The following is a 22772-nucleotide window of genomic DNA, read 5'->3' on the forward strand; positions in this document are numbered from 1 at the left end:
ACATTGGGAAGATATTTCCATTGTAGGAGAGACGAAGGGCACAGCCTTAGGGTATACCTTAGGGTATACCACAACCTTTTAGAATGGAGATAAGGAGCAATTTCTTCAGCCAGAGAATGGGGAATCCAATGGGATTCATTGCCACAGAAGGCTGTGGAGGCCAGGTCATTGAATATATTTAAGACAGAGATAGATAAGTTCTTGATTGTCAAGAGGATCAAAGGTTACAAGGAGGAAGTGGTTGAGAAATGTGTCAGCCATGATTGAGTGGCAGAGCAGACTCGATGGGCTAATTTCTGCTCCTATGTCTTATGGACTTTGTTTTCTTGATTATCTTTAGAAAATGACACATATTTTGTTGAGGCTTTTCTTCTTGCACTCATCAGGACAACCTGCAAAAACACCATTGGTGACACTTCTACCAACCAGATTCCACTTGCCAGCCAATCAGCATTGTCTCCTCAGGCTGTGCAAATATGTTGTTCCACTTTACATTGGTATTTCTTGCCTGTGAGTTTAAGTTGATGAGCTTTGATAAAATAAGTCTTTCTTTTCAGTAATCCTCAAGCTTTGTACCAGCTTTTATTTTCTTTTGTTTGGTGGGATGTGGTGCTGCTAACCACCCCAGCATTTCCTCCCCATCCCCAATTGCCTTTAAACTGAGTGACTTGCTAGGACTATTTTGGAAGGCATTGCTGTGGTTCGGGAATCACGCGCAGGCCAGATCTGGTAAAGGATGGCAGATTTCCGTCCTGAAAGGAAACGGGTTGGGGTAGGTTTTTCAGTAATCGATGATATTTGTCATGGTCACCATCACTGAGGCGAGCTTTCAATTCAAGATATTTCCTTAAGTGAATTGAAATGACAGGTGTTGCTGTGGTGGAATTTAAACCCAAGCCCCTGGTTTATTAGTCCAGTGTTGTTGCCCCTGCATTACCATCGCTCCCACTGTAATCTGTTGCCTATGATGTTTGGCTTTTAATCATTTTGTGTTCAATTGCAGAACATTATGGAGCAGTACAATCCTGGATTACAGAATCTGGTGTTCCTTGGAACCAACTTTGTCCGAGTTTTTAGAAGTAAGTACCGAGCCACAGGGTTCCCATCATATTTAGTTCTTGTAGTAATGTTGGTTTAAAGCCAGTTAAAGCCCATGATCAAATGACAGCAGATTTATAAAGGATTTTCAAATAGAGTAACTCCTGCTGACCCACTTTGCTAAACCTTTTAAACACGTGTTCAACCAGCTGGATCTTCTGGACAGATAATCGAATCCTGACAGCGCAAATAGAGGCCATTCGGCCCATCGAGTCTGTACTGACTCGCCGAAGAGCATCCCACCTTATCCCCGTGACCCCACATTAACCCACCTAGCCTGCACAGAGCAGCCAGTCTGCCTAACCTTTGGACTGTGGGAGGAAAGCAGAGCACCCGGAGGAAACCCACACAGACACGGGGAGAACATGTAAACTCCATGCAGTTGCCTGAGGGTGGAATCAAATCGGGTTCCTGGAACTGTGAGACAACAGTGGTAACCACTGTGTCACCCTTGTCACACTCTACTGACCTCTAAAGTTCAGATTGTTGAGAATGTAGAATCCTGGTACATGCAACATGGCTGTTTCACAAGGCAGGAGCCAAATAGATCACCTTGGTCATAGAGTAAACATGGCCATTTAGCTCATTAAATCCATGCTGGCCCTCTCTAGACAAAACCAGTCTGTTGTGTGGCCCCTCTCTAACCTCTTGAAATTGCAAGTCTATTTCCTTCATTTGCAATCCAATTTCCTTTTGAAACCATTCCCCAGCTCTGCTTTCACCAGCCTTCCATGTGCAGAATTTCATCAAGAAAGTGCTTCCTCATCTCCCTCTGTGTATCTTGTGCTGAACCTTGAATTGTGACCCCTCGTCCATCACCTATTGAGTGGAGTAATTAGAACATCATGTTGAGGTTGTACAGGACATTGGTGAGGCTTCTTCTCTGGAATTCTGCGTTCAGTTCTTGTCACCTTGTTATAGGAAGGATGTTATTAAGCTGGAGGGGGTTCAGAGTAGATATACCAGGATGTTGCTGGAAATGGAGAGTTTGAGTTAGAAGGAAAGGCTGGATATGCAGAGATTTATTTCACTGGAACATAAGATATTGAGGATTGACCTTATGGAGATTTATAAAATCATGAGGGGCATGGATAAGGTGAATAGCAAATGTCTTTTCTCTAGGGTGGGGGAGTTCAAAATGAGAGGGCATATTTTTAAGGTGAGAGGAGAAAGATATAAAAGGGATCTGAGAGGGCAACATTTTCACACAGAGGATGGTTTGTATGTGGAATGAACCGCCAGATAAAGTGGTAGATGCGGGTATAGTTGCAACATTTAAAAGACCTTTAATATCTTAAATGTAAATGAGTAGAACATTTTTGGACGGATATGGGGCAAATACAGGCAAGTGTGACATATTTAGTTTGGGAATCTTGGTCAGCTTGGATGAGATGGACTGAACCGTCTGTTTCTATGCTCAGTAACTACTGGGAACAGTTTTTCTTTTGTCTACCTTATCTAAACCAGTCACAATTAGAATTAGAATCCCTACAGTATGGAAACAGGCCATTATGCTCAATAAGTCCACACCAACCCTCCAAAGAGAATCAAACCAAGACCCCCATTCCCCTGACCAATGCACCCTGAACACTATGGACAATTCAGCATGGCCAATCCACCTAACCTGCACTTCTTTGGATTGTGGGAGGAAACTGGAGCACCCAGAGGAAACCCACACAGACAAGGAGAGAATGTGCAAACTCCACACAGGCAGTCACGCGGGGCTGGAATCGAACCCGAGTCCCTAGCACTGTAAGGCCGCAGTACTAACCACTGAACCACAATCTCACACACCTCTCCTGCTTCTCCAGTGGAGCCAAGAGATCACCCCCCAGCTTCTCGAATCCACGGAATGCAACTCCAGTCTAGACTGAATTAGCTAATCTCATCCTGAGAAGCTGAAGAGATGGTATTGTTGGCTGTGGTGGCCATGAGTTTGAGAGAGAACCATTGAGATCCCTCGGCTTTGATCATGTGGAAACAGTATGAGGTGAGGACATTATAGGCTGACCAGACAGCATTTAACATTGAGGGACAGTCAGAAATAATAGCCCCTTAGAGCAAGATGGTGGAGAGCAAGAAGGAATTGATTCTCTCAGGTAGACAGGAGGTAGCTCACTGATGAGATTGGGGTGAGTGGTTGGGATGGCGTTGATTTTGCACATTGCTAGGCTCTTTGATATAGATATTGGTATTGATGTAAACTATTCAGCTCTCGCTAACTGAATTTAATCATTTCTAACACATATTATTTGATTTATTGGTGTCACATGTACCTAAGTACAGTGAAAAGTTTTGTTTTGTGTGCAGATCATAGTAAACAAGGATATACCGATCACAGGGTGTTTAGACAGAGTGAGGCACACAGGTTACACTGCACAGGAGGTGCACAAAAGCAAGATCAACATTAGATTTGAAATTTGAGATGTCTACTCATCAGTCTTATAACAGTGGAGCAGATGTTCTTGAATGTGTTTAAGCTTCTGTATCTTCTGCCTGACAGGAGAAGTTGGAAGAGAGTATTACCGGGATGGGAGCGGTCTTTGATGATGTTTTCTGTGGCAAAGAGAAGTGTAGGTGGAGTCCATGGATGGGAGGTTGGCTTCCATAATGGTCTCGGCTGTGTGCACAACTGTCTGTAGTTCCTTACGGTCCTGGGCAGAGCAGTTGCCACACCAAGCTGTGATGCACCGAGATGGAATACTTCCGATGGTGCATCGTAAATATTGGGGAGGGTCCTTCAGGGAATGCTGAATTTCCTTCGCCTCCTGAGGGAGAAGAGGCATTGCTGGGCTGTCTTGATGTGTTTGCAAGAGGGTGTGAGCCAGTGTGTGAAGGAGTGAACAATGACTTCAGTTGCCGGCATGTGACGAAAATGGCCTTTCGTTGGGTGTGAGCCAGACCACCGAGGCTGATCTTTTAGAAGTATGGCTCGGATGTTGGTACGCAGCTCCAAATCCTCTTGGGCCTCATCCCAAGGGCACTGAGACCTCCTGAAAGTGAATGAGGATGACGTCTCAGACCACAAGACAGGAGCCCACGTCCAATTCAGCAAAGTCAGGCCTGTGGGCAATAAAAGTTTCTCCTGGCCACTGAACAAAGAACACTGCTTATGAACACATGGGTGTTTGTGTTTTACTTAGATTGTGTTGCCAGTTCTGATGTACATCGCTATTGAATTGTATGATCTGTTTTGCTGTTTCTCTGCCATTTGAATGCCAAATACTATATTTGTCCGACTGTTTTAACTGTATTCAGTCCAGTGGAGTCTAGTATTGATTTTTAAGTTTTTTCCTTTAACTTATTTGTACCTAGGTACCTTTGTACCTAAGATTGTGACTTTGTACACCTTTCACTGTATCCCTGTCCTAGAGTACATGCCACAATAAAACCTAATTCTACTTCTACTAATCAACCTGTTCAGAGATGGTATTACACACCTCGGGAGGAGGTGAAACTTGAAGCTAGGCCTCCTGGTCTAAGGTACAGACACTACCACTGTGCCACATGAGGGCCCCAGAAAGTCTTCTGTAAATTTTTAAAAATTTAACCTTTTTTTAACATCAACCTGTTCATAAATGTTATTATCTAAGCTGGAGCAGGTGAGACTTGTACCTGGGGGGTTCCTAGTCCAAAGGTAGGGACAGTACCACTAGCCACAGGAGGGCCCAGCACTCCTGTAACTTCTTTCAAACCCATTTTTCTAACCAACCTGTTCAGAGATGCTATTACGTACCTCTGGAGAAGGTGAGACTTGAAGCAGGTCCTCCCGGTCCAGGGGATGGATGCTAGCACTATGCCACAGGAGAACCTCAGAAAGTCTTCTTGTAAAACCGTTTTTTTATAATTAACCCTGTTCAGAAATGTTATCCCACACCTTTGGGATAGGTCAGACTTGAAGCTGGTGGCCTCCCAGTCCATGGGTAGGAGCACTATTACTGTGCCAAAGGAGGGCCCCCCAGTGTTGGTTTTGATGAACATTGGGAGACTGATTAGTCAATGCTTTGTTCTTGGGATGTGGCCAGAGCTGGCAACTCCATCTTTTGACAGTGAATGTTTTCCAGCTGGAAGTTGCACTTGGGCCACTGCAGAGATTACTTGGAGCCCAGTTTCTGAAGTCATATCTATGCCTGACTGACTGGAACAGGCAGATTCCCTTCATTGAGTCATAGAGATGTATGCAGTCTAACTCGTCCATACCGACCAGATATCCTCAATTATTCTAGTCCCATTTGCCAGTACTTGGCCTATATCCCTCAAAAGCCTTCCTATCCATGTACCCATCCAAATGCCTTTTGAATACTCTAATTGTACCAGACATCACCACTCCCTCTGGCAGCTCATTTCATACATGCACCACCCTCTGCATGAAAACTTCCCCCCTTCGGTCCCTTTTAAATCTTTCCCCATTCATCTTATGCCCCCTAGTTTTGGACTCCCCCACCCCAGGGAAAATACTTTGCCTATTTACCCTATCCATGCCCCTCATGATTTTACAAACCTCTATAAGGTCACCCCTCAGCTTCCGAAACTCCAGGGAAAACAGCCCCAGCCTGTTCAGCCTCTCTCTGTTGTTCGAACTCTCCAACTCCAGCAACATCCTTGTAAATCTTTTCTGCGCCCTTTCAAGTTTAACAGCATCCTTCCTATAGCAGGGAGACCAGAATTGAACGCAGTGTTCTCTGAAGAAGGTGATGAACCAATTTGAACTGCTATAATAACACAAGAGCTTTTATAGAAACGCACAACACAGAAGTAGGTCATTTGGCCCATCGTGCTTGGTTCTTTGAAAGAGTTATCCAACCAGTCCCTAACTTCCTGTTCTCTCCCTGCAATTTTTTTTTAATTTCCCAAAATAATTATCCAAATACTTTGTCACAAGTTACAACTCTGTTCCCATCTGAGGAAGTGCATTCCAGATCGTTGCAACTTTTCAATTAAAAAACAATCCCCACTCTGGATCTTCTGCTGATTCTTTTATTCTGTTCCCGCTGGTTACAAACCCTCCTGCTAGTGCCAACCGTTTCTCGATATTTACTCTACAAAAGTAGTTCGGAACATCGTTCCTTTTTTAAAAATTCTGTCTTGAAAAGTGAGTGGCAACAATTTTGACGCAACACCCCAATTAGAACATATAGAACATAGAACATTACAGCGCAGCACAAGCTCTTGATGTTGCACCGACCTGCAAAATTAATCTGATGCCCATCTAACCTACACCATTCCATTATTATCCATATGTATGTCCAATGCCAATTTAAATGTCCTTGATGTCGGCGAGTCTGTTACTGTTGCAGGCAGGCCATTCTGCACCCCTACTACTTTGCCCTTGAGAAGGTGGTGGTTGTTATACACCAGAGGGTATTGAACTGAGTCCAAGTCCACACTGTTAGTGAGAGTATTATTTCAGTTAGTCATAGTCTTATCAAGAAAGCCATGGATCCTCGGCATGTTTTTGACCAGTTTACTAAATTCCCTAGGTCATCTCACCCCAGTTTTTAGATCAGAGTGGTGCTAGAAAAGCATAGCAGGTCAGACAGTATCCGAGGAGCAGGAAAATTGATGCTTCGGACAAAAGCCCTTCATCAGGAATAACCACAGTGCTAACTGAATAACTGATATATAAGATCCTGATCAATGTAAGATTGCTGATCTACTTGGCCACTGTTATGTATTCTGTTTGTCTTTTGGCTTCTTGATATTACATAATTTTGTGTTAGGCACGGAAATGTTAGAGTTCTTTCTCTTTAATCTAACTTGCCATGCTGCCTCTGGTTGGCCCCAGTGCAGCTATGAATGCGGTCCATTGGAATACTTATTCTGGAACGGATTCTATGTCTAATTAGTTGCTAGCTCTTTATAGAAACCACAGTCTTACTTTCTTCTGTTTGGGAAAGAATATGTGCTGAATTTCCTCCTTGTTGTACACAGCTATCAAAGATGTGTTTTGAATTTTGAAAACTGCACATCCTCTTTAAAAAAATGGAGTCGTATTGGTAAAGTGGTAGTGTTTCTATCTCTGGGCCAGTGTTCAAGTCTCACCTGCTGTAGAGGAGGTTATATTGGTAAAGTGGTAGTGTTTCTATCTCTGGGCCAGTGTTCAAGTCTCACCTGCTGTAGAGGTGTATCATTTCATGTTCAAACAAGTTGATTAAAATAAAGATTTAACAATCACGCACCAGGAGATATTACAAGTTTATGTAAATGTAGAAATAGCAATTGGGACCTTCAAACCTCCAACAGTCTCCAATTGATCTATCCTTGTGCTACGCCTATGGACACACCCATTTTGCATTAACTGATTGACTATTCCTTAATTGACAATCTTGTTACTCGTCTCAAATCGGTTTGAGAATGAACGAAAGCATTGTTGCTTTCCAAATACCCTCTGTTATTTGTTACCGGTGTATTTATAGAATCCACACAGTGTGGAAGCAGGACATTCAGCCCATCGGGTCCACACCGACCATCCCATCCTATCCCTGTAACCCTGCATTTCCCATGGCGAACCCACCCAGCCTGCACATCCCTGGACACTATGGGCATTTTCCATGGCCACTCCACCTGACCTGCACGGCTTTGGACTGTGGGAGGAAACCAGAGCACCCGGAAGAAACCTACACAGACAGGGGAGAATGTGCAAATTCTTCACAGACAGTCGCTTGAGACTGGAATTGAACCAGGTCCCTGGCACTGTGAGGCAGCAGTGCTAACCACTGAGCCACTGTGCCACCCTAGCACCCTACTTTATTGTTATTTGTAGCCATGCTTAGGAGACTAATGTTTAGTTGTTGGAGAATATTGGACAATCCAGAAGGAATTGGCATTCTGACATCAATGTTCCCTGCGCATTTGTTCCTGGGGAGAAGCGCAGGTTTGTGTCTCTTGGGCTATTCTTTCTGATCGTCCAGTTTCCTTTTTATGGTGTGTAATCAAGTGTGCGTGACTCTCTCATTGAAGGAATGAGTCATGGTATCATGTTGATTTATTGCCCTTATTGCACCTTGCTTGAACAAGTCAGCTGTCTATTGCTGTTTTCTTAGTAGCTGCTGGCTCCTGAACTCTTAATTGACCAAGTGTACTTACTGTAACAAACTGACATTCCCAGAATGGTTTTTTGAGGGCGGTTAACATCTTTTTCTCCCCCTCTCTCTCATGCTCTTGCTGGGCTACATCAACAACAAACTTGCATTCATATAATGCCTTTCATAGTCAACTGGCATCCTAAAGTGCACGTGGCTTCTGCAACGATGGTGTCTTCCATAGCTCTTATCAAAAGGAGTGCATAATTGGAGCAGGAGTAGACTGTTTGGCCCTTTGAGCTTGCTACAACATTCAATATGGCTGATCTCCAATTAACACCCTAAGAACTATATCTAACTCCACGTTGAAAACATTCAATGATTTGGTCTCAACCCTTTCTGTGGCAGAGAATTCCACAGGCTCCCCACTCTCTGGGTGAGCACATTTCTCCTCATCTCAGTCCTAAATAGTTTAGCCCGTGTCCTTAAACTGTGACCCCTGAAAGTAGACTCCCCCCACAATCTAGAACATCCTTCCTGTGTTTAACCTGCCTAGTCCTGTTAGAACTTTATAGGTTTCTATTCTTCTCATATTTCGTAGTTCCAGTGAACATAGTCCTAACTGATCCAATCTTTCTTCACATGTCAGTCCTACCATCACGGGAATCATTCTGGTAAACCTTTGGGGCTATTTTCCCTGGAACATCGGAGGTTGAGGGTTGACCTTATAGAAGTTTATAAAATCGTGAGGGTCATGGATAGGCTAATTGGCAAGGTCTTTTTACCCCCTAACTTGGGGAGTCCAAAATTAGAGGGGCATGGATTTAAAGTGAGAGGGGCAAGATTTAAAAGGGACCTAAGGGGCAATGTTTTCACACAGAGGGTGGTGCATGTATGGAATGAGTTTTTCCCCAGGAACAAACGCCAAGGAAACATTAATGTTGAGTTGTCAATCCCAGAATTTCTTTTTGCTATATTCTGTTTGTAAATCAGACATCACTTTGCACAGAACAGAGTCTCAGAGGAAGTGGTGGAAGCCTGTACAATTACAACATTTAAAAGGTATCTGAATGGGTATATGATGGGTTTAGAGGGATGTGGGCCAAATGCTGGCAAATGGGACTAGATTAGATTAGCATATCTGGTTGGCATGGATGGGTTGGACCAAAGGGTCCATGCTGCATAACTCTGTGAATCTATGACACTCCCTCCAAAATCAGAACATCCTTCCTCAGATAAGGAGACCACAACTGCATCCAGTACTCTAGGTGTGACCTCACAAAGACGCTGTACAATTGTAGCAAGACATTACCTGCTTCTTAGTCTTCAAGCCACCTAACGCTCACCCTGCCAGTCCTGACCTGGATTTACACACCCAACAGGCAACCTACATTTGCATAGTGCCCTGAAGGTCATAAAGATATCCACAGGGGCTTCGACGGGAGTGTTATCAGACAAAGACTGGCAATCTTTACAAGGGAACTTGGTCAGATGAGCAAAAACTCAGTCAAGCATGTAGTTTTGAAAGCTGAGTTTCTTTGCTCCGAGGGTTGTTAGTCTTTGGAATTCTTTTCCATGGAGAATAGTGGAGGCTGGTGCATTGGATATACTTAGGGCTGAGCTAGTTGGCTGTTTGATAAACAAGGGGTATGGTGCCTCTGGGGAGGGGGTTAGCACAGTCACATTAACCACGATCTTAATCGAATGATGGAGCAGGCTTGATGGGCTGAATGGCCTAATCTTACTCCTATCTAAAGGGGGAGAGAAAGAGAGAGAGAGAGGAGAGTCAAAGTCTAAGGACAGCGGCCTCACCCTTCAGTGCCAAGCAACTGAAACCAGGAGCAGCATTGGTGGAGCATTGAGTAAGTATGAGAGGCTAGAGTTCGGGGAGGGCAGATATCTTGGACGATTCAAGGGCTGATGGAAGTGTGAGCAGAGGGTGGACATGGATGATGAGAATTCTAAAATTGTGTTGCAGTTGGGAAACGTTGGTTTAGGCAGCTAGATAGCTGGTGCAAATTTGGATACAGGTACTGGAGTTTTCGATCGGCTGTCGTTCAGATGCTATGTCAATTCGGTGACTCAGCAGCATACTGTGCTCCCAGACGACAACAGATACAGCTGAGGTTTGTCCATTTGTAGCAAGAAAGAACAACTAAGAGTGAAGGAAGGCCACAACCAGGTCGAAACACCTTGGGGACTCCACATAATGAAGACTAACACTCTAAAGGCATTGCTCGTGGGCTCAGGGATTTTGCAACATACTTTCCAGAAATTCTTTTGCTCTCTTCTGTATGTAAATCAGACACTACTTTGTGCACAGCATGTCCCACAGACATCCATGAACAAATGAGCAGGAAGATCTTCTTGCTGCTGTTGGTTGGGGAATGGTTGAGGATGAACATTATTTAGGATGCCAGGAAGGGCTCCCCTGATCTCCCTCCCAAACGGGACTTTCCATATTGACCCCTGAGTTATGCTGGATGCCGAGTGAATGTGCCAGCTGAAAGCTGACACCTCCAGCGCTAAGACACTCCCTTAGTGATGGCGTCCTACCTCTGACCTCTGAACTCCCGGCCTCTGCTCAGGCCTGACCAATTGTCCCCTCAGCCTGGGGTAGCGGCCTGGCGTGAAGGCCTGGTGGTCAAACGTGGTGGTCTCTTGGGCTGATGTGGACTCCTCTCGGCCCAGCCTGGTGACCTCCCAATGGCCCATTATGGCAGTCTCTCAGCTAGTGTGGCCTTAACATGGCCTTCCAGTCTTGAGATGATTCCAGGGCCTGGTCAATCCTGAGGTGAAACCTAGAGTAATCTAGAGTCAAGGTCTGGTGTGGAGAGATGACTAGGGCCTTGACTTGAGATTGCTCCAGGCTTCACCTCAGGGTTTACGAAGTAGGAAGTCCATTGCACTGAACATTTTTTTTTCTATCTCCATTTTCTAATTTATTCCTGAAATCTGCAATGCTGGACTTTCTACTTCTCCATTTTGCTAAGAACTGTGACTGAAGAAACTGTACGTGGGACCTTTGTACCTGAGATGGCGCCATAAGTGACGACTTGCACACTTTTCTCTGGACTCATTTGAGCACGTGTGATGTTAAATCAAATTCTAATTTCAGCCTGGGATTTGTATTTCAGTCACTGAAGTTGAATTTTAAACCACAATTTTCTGACTGAGATATGGAAGTGACACTTGTGAGCCACAGTTGAATCTGGTGCTGGACAGTGTCTGAGGTTTTCTAAGATTGCAAAGGGATCTCGATCAAATGGATCAATAGGCTGAAAAATAGCAGATGGAGTTTAACTTGGATAAATGCGAGGTATTGCACTTTGATACAACAAACAGGGGACAGGACTTTTACAATTAATGGTAGGGCCCTGGGTAGTGTTGCAGAACAGAGGGACCTAAAGATTCGGGTACATAATTATTTGAAGTTTGCGTCACATCTAGATAGGATGGTTAAAAAAGTGTTTAGCTAGAGAATAGGAGGGTGAGAGGTGACCTTATCGGAGTTTATAAAATCATGAGGAGCATAGATTGGGTGGGTGGTAGCTGTCTTTTCCCTAAGATTTCAAGAGTAGAGGGCATATTTTTAAGGTGAGAGGAGAGAGATTTTAAAAAGATTTGAGCTGCAATCTTTTACATAGAGGGTAGTCCGTGTGTGGAATCAACTTACTGAGTTGGTGGTGGATGCGGGCACAATTACATTTAAAAGACACTTGGATAAGTATATGAATAGGAAAGGTTTGGAGGGATAAGGGCCAAGCTCAGGTAGGTGGGGTTTATTTAATTTGGGATTAGGTTCAGCATGGGGTGGTTGGACTGAATGGTCTGTTTCCATGCTGTATGACTCTAGGACTATGACTCTATGGAGGAGGTGTATCTTTTACAGTCCCTTCTCAAAGCACAACTGTGTAATGCACTTCAGTTACAAACACTTTCACACAATTACAAAATACAGAGGATGAGATGTGGAACCAAGATGAGGATAATTTATTTTTGCTCAGAAGGTGGTGAATTTTTTGTTTTGGAATTTTATGTCACAGGGGGATGTTTAAGGTAGAGATTGATAGATTTCTGATTCTTGGTGTTCGACAGGCTTACCGAGATGAGGTGGGTAAAAGACATTGAAGTGGATAATCAGCCACAATTACTTTAAATGGTAGACTAGACTTGATGGGCTGAAGGGCTTATTCCTCTTCCTAAATTAATACATGCCTCTGGAGCAGGTGGGACTTGAACCCAGACCTACAGGAAGGGATACTACCCATTGCACCACAATGTTGATTATTTCAGGTTTTCTCTAGAACTGAGGCAGTGCTAGATTTTGTTCCAGAGGCAATCATTTGGCAAAGTTTTACCACACTGCTTTTTCTAAACAACCTCTTCAAAGATGTTATTACACATCACTGGAACAGGAGGGACTTGAACCCAGGGCACTCGGTCCTGGGGTAGAAACTCTATCGCTGTGCCACAGGAGGGCCTCTGCTTGATGTTTTTTCCCCGTTTTTTTCTTCTTCTTCTAACATGGGTCTGCCTTTTTTTTTTAATTAACCCATTTTTCCAAACAATCTGTACAAGCATGTCATCACACACCTCTGGATAAAGTGGGACTTGAATCCGGGTCTTCTCAATTGATTTTTAGAGTTAAATAAAACAATGGCCCTCACCTGAGGGGTGCCACGAATCTTTAAATGATGGATATTGCCCACTATTTTGCAGCCGTGGCTGGGAAAAAGTTCAACGTTCTGCTTGTATCCACATCGGTCACTTTTATCAAACCCCCCCCCCTTTTTGAAAGATCTTTATCTTATTGTCTTCTCAACCCTCTTTTCCAGTGTTGGTCACGGCAGCTAACGATTACTTCACTGCTGTCGAGAAATTTGGCACACAGGCCTTACAGACTTCCACATCGCAGACACTGGGTAAGTATCAAAATCCTCGGAGAATTTGGGCTTTTCCCTGGTCTCCCCTGAGCTAGGCTGACCACCGCTCTTGCGGCGGGGAAACAGGGAAGCTCTCGTCTCTGGGAAAGATCGGTGGTGTTTGGTTTGTTCAGTATTCGTCCGGGTCTAGCACCGTCAAGTTGAATGTTTCATTTGTTAACCAGACCAGACCGCCTCGAAAATATTTTAGCAAGGTTTAACTTTTTCCCATTTTAAAGGTAGATGTGCTGTGCTGTGTTCCAGATGCAGTTCGATTGGTCACACTATTCAATGTTAATCTCACCCCACCACCAAAAAGATATTTGCTTCCCACCCCTGTCCACTTTCCACAGGGGCTGTTCACTTCACGACTCCCTCGTCAGCTCTGCACCCACCCACCAAGTTCTCCACCACACCCAGTACCTTTCCCTGCAACTGCAGGGGGTATAACGCCTGACCCCCACACCTCCCCTCTCACCTCCAACCCAAAGCCCTAAACAATCCTTCCAGGTCGGACAGGGGTTCACCTGCCCGACATCCACCCTTGCTGGTGATGTGGTCTCCTGTATGTCATGGAGACCAAAAGCAATTCGGGGACAGATTCGCGGATCACGCATCAATGTCTCTTCTTGGCCTCCTCCACTGTGAGGTCAAACTGGAGGAACAACACCTGATATTTCGCCTTTCACCAGCTTCAAAATCCCTCCTCCCCCAACCTTATCCCATGTCCAGCCCTCCCCCTCCTCCTCACCTCGCTGAGCTGCCCTAACCTCTCCGTCTTCCTATTCGCCTATTTCTCCACGCTTCCCACTGACCAATTGCAACAATCCCCGACCTGCGTCTACCTATCACCATCCCACCTACCCTTCCCCCAGCCCCTCTATTTACTTCTGGGCTCCCTCCCCTTCCCCAGTCCTGACGAAGGTTTTCAATTGACTCTCCTGCTGTCTGACCTGCTGTGCTTTTCCAGCTTCACATCTACCGAAAATTTACTCAAACACTATCGTTAAAATACAACCAAAGAAAGAGGAATTTGAAATAACTTAATACCGTTGGAAATCATAACAGAATAATAGATACAGTAACTATTACTAATTAACCGTTCTAGTATGGTAACATTCCATAAGCACACCCCTCAGAAAAACAGATTTTGTCTCATGTGCAAACCTGCTGGGGGTCTTGTCTTAGGGGAAGAGAACCCCCAGATTTTGGCTGTCATCAGGAGTTGGAAATTTAGATTCCACTTCTTCAGGCCCTAACCCTAACCACAAAAGCAACTATCGAAAGCTAAACCTAAAAAAAAGTAGAAATCCTGGCCTGTGAGAGCTGGCCACACCCAGCCAGGCTGCTTCTATTGTTCCAACTTCACAAAAGAAAACACTCCAAGACCTCACAAGCTGTTTATTGCCTCTCCAAGTAGATAGCTCTGCACTTCTGTCTTAAAACGTCTCTTCGAAAAAAAACCTGGACAAAATAACCTCTCAAAGTCACAGCATCATCACACATTGTCAGTGAATCTTGGACCAGAGTCAAAACGTGTAGTGCTGGAAAAGCACAGCCGGTCAGGCAGTGTCTGAGGAGCAGGAGAGTCGACGTTTTGAACATAAGCTCTTCATTGGGAATGTTGTTCATCAGGAATCACACATTCCCTAAGAACTATATCCAACTCCTTCTTAAAATATTTAATATTTTGGCATCAAACGCTTTCTGTGGGAGACAATTCCACAGGCTCCCCACTCTCCAGGTGAAGTCATTTCTTTTTCATCTCTGACTGTGTTTTAAATCATGTCATTCACTTTTCTGTCTGATCACTGCATCGTTACAGCACAGAACGAGGCTATTCAGCCCTTTGGGGCTATAACAGTTTGATGACCCTAATCCCCTGGTTTTCTCCCCCCATATTTCCACACCGTTCCTATCTAAACAAAGACACTGTGTCAGGCTGAGAGGGTCTACACCTTGACTAATGTTACTTAACACCTGCCATTAAAGTTTCCTTTGGAACATATCCACGTTTGTTGGCCATGGTCACTAACTTGAGTCACAATGCAGCCCCAAAGGGGGAGCCATAGTCAGATGGAACGGTGGTCAGTGGGTACTCAGCAATTCCTCAGGCCATTCCTAATGAAGGGCTTTTGCCTGAAACGTCGATTTTTCCTGCTCCTCGGACGCTGCCTGACCTGCTGTGCTTTTCCAGCACCACTCTAATCTAGACGCTGATCTCAAGCATCTGCAGTCCTCACTTTCACCTAACTCCTCAGGCCAACCAACCTACAAGAGGCTATGTGTAAAATTCCCCTTACTGTGCGAGATGGAAACCCCAGAAAAATCGGACTGAACACTGTAGCTCGACTGTTTAAGAGAGAAAACTTTGCCAAGTGCTTTGACTTGGACCTTTGTTTCCACACTACAATAATCACATGTTGCTAGGTAACGATATTATGTTATCTGGCCTGAGGGTGCAAGGATAGGATGGGAGAAAGAATCAGAGACTCATAAAATGTGTTCATTGTGATAGTTCCTTATCTCCCGCGGGGGACATAAAGTACAAAACAACAGTTTCCTTACTCTTTGCTTTCTGTAGATCATGTGCATGAGGTGTAATAAGCTGCAGGCTTCAGTCTTATCATAGCATAAGTTGAAACCAGAAGCAGTAGTAGGCCATTGGCCCTTTCAGTTCGTCCCGCTATTCAATATGATTTTATTTGTTATTCGATATTATATTATGGGATGAAGGCAGTGCTGGCCAGGCCAGCATTTATCACCCAGAGGGCAGTTAAGAGTCAACCACATTGCTGTGGGTCTGGAGTCACATGTAGGCCAGATAAGGATGGCTGATTCCTTCCCTAAAGGGCATTAGTGTCAGGATTTTCCCAACATCAATTCATGGTCACCATTAGGACTTTAATTGAATTCAAATTCCATCGTCTACCATAGCAGGATTTGAACCCAGGTCCCCAGAACATTATCCTGAGTCTCTGGATTAACAGTTCAGCGATAATACCACTAGGTCATCGCCTGCCCACAAGGCTGATACTTTAACTCAACGACATTATCCCAATTTCCTTCCCTATCCTTTGATGCCATTAAAACTGGATTGGTTTCCTTCTTGATACAACCAGTGACCCACCCTCTGGGGTCGAGAATTCCTCAAGTTGAGCAAACTCTGAGTGATGAAATATTTCCTTGTCTCAGTCCAAATGTGGGGCGTCTGTTTTTTCACAGTCCAGTGACAATGAGCTCAATCCTAGTGGAAATGCGTCTTTGATATTTGAGAGGGGGTTCATTATTCAATCTTTGCAGCCTCCCCAGCCCTGCACAGCATGCATTCCACACCAGCACACCTTACGTAGTTGTGGCGCCTGGCCTGAGAACAGTCACTGTCCAGTAGAAAAAATGACTGTTGTCAACAAAGCCACAATGCTTTGTTGTCAAGTGAGCACAGAGTAATTTTCCAATTACTGTTGCCAGACTTAGCTTGTCTTTTGTTTTACAGGATTTGTAAATAAATGAATTTTTTTATTCATTCATGGGATGTGGGCATCATTGGCTATTGCTTGCATTTATTGCACATCCCCAATTGTCCAGAGGGAGATTAAGAGTTGCTGTGGGTGTGGAGTCACATGTAGACCAGACCAGGCAAGGATTGCAGATTTCTTCCCTAAAGGACATTAGTGAACCAGATGGGTTTTCTAACAACTGGCAATGGGTCTATGGTCATCATTAGAATCTAAATTCTAGATTTTTCTTTTATTGAATTCAAAGCCCACCATCTGCTGTCGTAGGATTCGAACCTGGGTGCCCCAGAACATTACCTGGGTCTCTGGATTAACAGTTCAATGATAATACCTCTCGGCCATTGGTCTATGACAAGTGGATCGTGGAGTGATCACTGAACACATCCTCTGGGATCGAACCTGGCCTCACCGGGTCACATCAAGACCAGCTTCATTCTGTCCAATTTGAAACCTAAAAACAGAGAAAACTGGAGCAGGAGGAAGACATTTGGTCCTTCAGGGTGGTAAAAACAATGACTGCAGGTGCTGGAAACCAGATTCTGGATTAGTGGTGCTGGAAGAGCACAGCAGTTCAGGCAGCATCCAAGTAGCTTCGAAATCGATGTTTCGGGCAAAAGCCCTTCATCAGGAACAGGTCCTTCAACCTGTTCCATCATTTAATATGATCATAATTGATCATCCAATCAGTCCCCAGTTCCTGCTTTTTCTCCATATCCTTTGATTCCTTTAGCCCTAAGAACAATATCTATCTTCTTCTTGAAAGCATTCAATGTTCTGGCCTTAACTACTTTATGTGGTGGAGAATTCCACAAGCTCCCTACTCTCTGAGTGAAGATGTTTCTCCTCATCTTGGTCCTAAATGTATCCTTAAACTGCGACCCCTGGTTCTGGATTCCTCAGTAATTTCCCTGAGTCAGTTCTGAAGGAGAGTCACTTGACCCAAAACGTTAACTCTGAGTTCTCTCTACAGATGCTGTCAGACCTACTGAGCTTTTCCAGCAACTTCTGTTTTTGTTTCTGGTTTACAGCGTCCGCAGTTCTTTTGGTTTTTATTGCAGTTGATGGTATTCCCATCTGACTGCTGCCCTTTGACCTTCTGGATGGAAGTGGTTGTGGGTTTGGAAGGTGCCGTCTGAGGATCTTTGATGAACTTCTACAGTGCATCTTATAGATGGACACTGCTGCTACTCAGCATCGGTGGCAGAGGGAGTGGATGCTTGTCAATGTGGTGCTAATCAAGCAGGCTGTTTTGTCCTAGATGGTGTCAAGCTTCTTGAGTGTTGTTGGAGCTGCACCCATCCAGGGCTAGTGGGGAATATTCCATCACACTCCTGACTTGTACCTTGTAGATGGTGAACAGGCTTTGGGGAGTCAGGAGGTGAGTTACTCGCTGTAGAATTCCAAGCCTCTGACCTGCTCTTGCATTGTTTATATGGCAAATCCATTCCCTTCAGTTTCTGGTGAATGGGAACTCTGTTCTACACAATACAAGCAGGGTGGGTCCAGAACACTATGAGCCTCAATTAAAAACAGATGCAAGTTAAACTGGTAAAAGTTCACTTCTTTCAGATATTAAGAAGAACACTACAAAAACAAACCATAACAATTTGCATTTATATAACCACTTTAACCTGGTAAAACATCCCTAAGTTGCTTCATAACTGGTTACAAAACACATATAGCAAACAAACATGGGAGCTCGGCGAACAAGTCAACACCTTCCTGACCCACATATTAGGCTAAGTGAGCAATGCTCTTTGCATGTTGCTTGACTTTAAGGACCGTGGTAATATGAAACCTGGCAATCGACATTTGGAAAGGTCTTCATGGTTAGATGGTGGAGGGAAATGTGTTAGGTTCATCGAGGATACTGCTGCTACCATACTGGGAGGACCACAACGTGCCAGGACTGTGTGGGCTGCAAGGCTTCCTACAATTGCTTTTACCTTCTAATGTTTTAATTAATTTCAAAGCAGGTCCTTATTCCTCAGTAATTTGATTTTCTTGTTTATTCTCCTGTCATTGTTAAGGTCAGGTGTTGTTACAGATGACGGATACTCAGAGGCAACTCAGCAATGACCTGGAAGTAATTGTAAGTACTTCCTCTTTGCAGTGAGACTAAATTTTAGGTTACACAGATCCCTCCCTCAACACACACACACACACACACACTCTCTCTCTCTCTCTCTCTCTCTCTCTCTCTCTCTCTCTCCACCCCCAAGTCAGTACTGCACTCAGGCTGCCAACCTGGTGCTCATGTCTCCTGAGTGGACCTTCTGCCTCTATGCATCCTATTCAATCACTCCATTGAATCTCTTCCCCTTCCAGCCTCCCTGTTCTGAAGGCATGGACTCCACAAGCATCAGGCTGTTGGGAATTCTGCAAAGCCATCAGTTATTCCGGGATTGGATTGTTGGCTGGGACTGAGGACCAGTCAGGAGTCCGTGGGATAGAGGGAAAGGATCTAATTAAAGGGAGTAGCTGATCCGCAATCTTTGGATCCACCATTTTTACATTAACTATTGCAACCCTGCCTTTGACCAATCACGTAGGCATCAGATTAAATTGGTGATGTTTCATAACCATTCATCAAGACTTGTGGGCCCAAACACTAGCTGTTCCACCATGAAAGGAATCACAGACCAGGTGACCTCTGGCCGACCGGCCCTCCCAGACAGCGCCCATTTCAATTCCCCCAACCACTCCCTTTCCGACATGACCATCCTAGGCTTCCTCCATTGCCTAAACAAACCACAGCTCCCATTGGAGAAACTCCACCTTATCTTCCGCCTCGGTACCCTACAGCCCAGAGGACTCAACATCGAGTTCTCCAATTTCAAATAACCTCCATCCCTATCCCCTGACTCCCTTCCCAGCCCCTTCCCACTCCCTTCCACTCCTTCTGCCACCAACCAGATTCATTCCTCCCATTGACCAACCAGGTTGTACCCTCTACCTGTCTTCACCTATCGCCACTTCACCACCCTGCCCCTGCCACCTCCCCCCACACCCATCCCCCAGTCCTGAAGAAGGGGTTACACATGAAACATCGACTTCTCTATCTACAGGCTTGTTATGTTCTTCCAGCCTCCTGCCTGTCTACTTTGGGTGCATTTAAAGCAGGGTAACTGGATATACACTGAGGGCAACTTCTCATATCCTGATTCAGGACAACCTAAGCTAAATGGTGGCACCTTTATACCGAACAGTGTCAGCTCAGGCAAAGAACTCTTACAATGGGATAAAGATACTAATGAATATTTTCATAGTGGTTAAATATTGAACAATTTAAATACCTTTCAAATAAAGTTACAACCTCTTGTATTTATTTGTATACTGAAATGTTAATAATTCTGCAATCCTTTTATGATTTTATACTTTATTTTATTGTACAGATTGGCTATAACTGTTGTTAGGATCGAGACTGGAAGGAGCACATTAAACTTTCTCTAGCTCTCGTATTCCACATGTATGAGATTTGGGTTTTGAAGGACCATGGGAAAATGCAGTTGGTGCAGATTCTCTGGAGATACCTGGATTTTTTATTTTTGTGACCAGTGGGAGTGCCACAAAGATTGCTGCTGGGTCAACTACTTTTCATCATTTATTTCATAGATTTGAATGTGAACATTGAAGGTATAGTTAGTAAGTTTGTAGTTGACACTAAAATTGGAGGTGTTGTGCACAACGAAGAAGCTTACCTCAGAGTACAACGGGATCTTGATCAGACAGGCCAATGGTCTGAGGAATGGCAGATAGAATTTAACTTAGATAAATGCGAGGTGCTGCATTTTGGAAAATCAAATCAGAGCAGGGCTTATGCACTTACTGGTAAGGTCCTAAGGAGTGTTGCTGAACAAAGAGACCTTGAAGGTTCATAGTTCCTTGAAAGTGGAGTCACAGGTAGATAAGGTAGTGGAGAAGATGTTTGGTATGCTTTCCTTTATTGGTCAGAGTATTAAGTACAGGAGTTGGGAGGTGAAGGGTTTCCTGATAAATGGCTTATGCCTGAAACGTCAATTCTCCTGATCCTTGGATGCTGCCTGACCTGCTGTACTTTTCCAGCACCACACTCTCAACTATAGGAGTTAGAAGGTCATGTTGCGGCTGTACAGGACATTGGTTAGGCCACTGTTGGAATAATGCGTGCAATTCTAGTCTCCTTCCAACAAAAGAATGTTGTGAAACTTGAAAGGGCTCAGTAAAGATTTACAAGGATGTTAACAGGGTTGGAGTGTTTGAGCTATAGGGAGAGGCTGAGTATCCTGGGGCTGTTTTCCCTGGAGCGTCGGAGGCTGAGGGGTGACCTGATAGAGGTTTATAAAATCATGAGGTGCATGGATAGGGTGAATAGACAGTCTTTTTCCCTGGGGTGGTGGTTTCCCTGGGGTGGGTGAGAGGGGAAAGATTTGAAAGGGACTTAAGGGGCAACTTTTTCACACAAAGTGTGGTGCGTGTATGGAATGAGCTGCCAGAGGAAGTGGTGGAGGCTGGCACAGTTACAACATTTAAAATGCATCTGGATGGATATGTGAATAGGAAGGGTTTGGAGGGATATGGGCCAAGTGCTGGCAAATGGGACTAGATTAATTTAGGATATCTGGTCGGCATGGGCGATTTAGACCAAAGGGTCTGTTTCCGTGCCATACACCTCTATGATTCTTTGAAGGTCTTCACCAACCTATATTATGAATTTTCATATCGATATCAATTCTTCATGGCAACTCAACAAGGGCAACTTTCCAATAAACCAAGTATCTGTTTATCTATGTGCCTACACCCATCTCTCTATCTGAGTGATCAGCCAATCTGCCCAGACTTAAACAGTGCTAGGGACCTGGGTTCAATTCCAGCCTCAGGTGACTGTCTGTGTGGAGTTTGTGCATTCTCCTTGTGTCTGCATGGGTTTCCTCCGGGTGCTCCGGATCCCTCCCACAATCCAAAGATGAGCAGGTTTGGTGGATTGGTCATGCTAAATTATCCTGTATTGTCCAGTGATGTGCAGGCTAGGTGGATTAGCCATGGGAAATGCAGGGCTAGAGGGATAGGGTGGGGTTCTGTGTCTGGGAGGGATGCTCTTTGGACGGTTGGTGCAGACTCAGTGGGCTGAATCTGTACTGTAGGGATTCTATGATTCAGTGGAGAAGGAAACCTTACCTGTGGCCTACACGTGCCTCCAGACCCAGAGCAATGTGGCTGACTCTTAACTGTGATTAGGAATTGGCAATAAATGCAGACCCAGCCACATCCCATGATTACATGTTTAAAAGAAAGGCACTCATTATTTACACTATTCATTCAATTCTGTGAAGTTTTTTTAACCAAATGCCATGTTTTGAAGGATCATTGAGTCATGCGACATCCTGTATGCAATGCTCCAATACTGTTGACGTTTGAGCTTCACAACTGGCTCAGTGTTCTAACATATAATGTTTACTTTCACAGTTTCGGAGGTTCAATGATGATCTCCTTAGGGAAATGGACCGTAATACACAGTTGGACATGAAGTATATAAGTGTGAGTAACTGTGATGGACCTCCTGCATTTAAGAGTCTTTCACTGTAGGAGTGCTGGCTGATCTCACCCCAAACTTCAACTCTTATGGATCAAGGCAAAGACACGGAATACTGTGTTTTGGGGAGTTTTGTCCGGAAAGGAGTCTTTGCTTTTGATTGTTGTATGGTTTTAATGTTAGGATTCAGTTTTCTGAAGCTTAACTCTCAATGGCTGGAGGTCTGGATAAGCCATAGAACCACAGAAGGCTACAGCACAGCAAGAGGCCCTTTGGCCCATCAGGTCTGTGCTAGGTGAATGGATAGTCTGCCCATTTTAATCCCAATTTTCAACATTAGGTCCATAGCCCTACAGGTTGGAGGGCTTCAGATGGTCACCTCAACCACTGAACTGGGTGGTGAACTTCAGACGCCTCCAGCCTTGAGGTGAAGATGTTTATCCTCATGTCCCCGTTAATCCTTCCACTGATCACCTTTATCATAGAATCTCTACAGTGTAGAAACAGGCCATTTGGTCCAACCAGTCCACACCAACCCTCTGAAGAGTATCCTACCCAGAACCATTCCTCTATCCTAATACTCTACACTTTCCCTGACTAATGCACCTAACCCACACATCCCTGAACACTATGGACAATATAGCCTGCCCAATCCACCTTAACTTGTACATGTTTTGACTGTGGTGGGAAACTGGAG

At 44.5% G+C, this 22772-nt stretch overlaps 1 protein-coding gene across 1 annotated transcript in view; it reads left to right on the forward strand.

The window, feature by feature from the left end:
• LOC140488944 (BAR/IMD domain-containing adapter protein 2-like 2) overlaps nucleotides 1-22772 on the forward strand; it is a 63315-nt gene that overhangs the window by 4978 nt on the left and 35565 nt on the right. The window contains exons 2-5 of the mRNA XM_072588168.1: nucleotides 1004-1079; nucleotides 12959-13045; nucleotides 18594-18655; nucleotides 22009-22080. Of these exons, the coding sequence (XP_072444269.1) occupies nucleotides 1004-1079; nucleotides 12959-13045; nucleotides 18594-18655; nucleotides 22009-22080 (297 nt within the window). The remainder of the gene's footprint in view (nucleotides 1-1003; nucleotides 1080-12958; nucleotides 13046-18593; nucleotides 18656-22008; nucleotides 22081-22772) is intronic.

The sequence above is a fragment of the Chiloscyllium punctatum genome, chromosome 18 (assembly GCF_047496795.1).
Source record: "Chiloscyllium punctatum isolate Juve2018m chromosome 18, sChiPun1.3, whole genome shotgun sequence".
NCBI classification, from domain to species: Eukaryota; Metazoa; Chordata; class Chondrichthyes; order Orectolobiformes; family Hemiscylliidae; genus Chiloscyllium; species Chiloscyllium punctatum.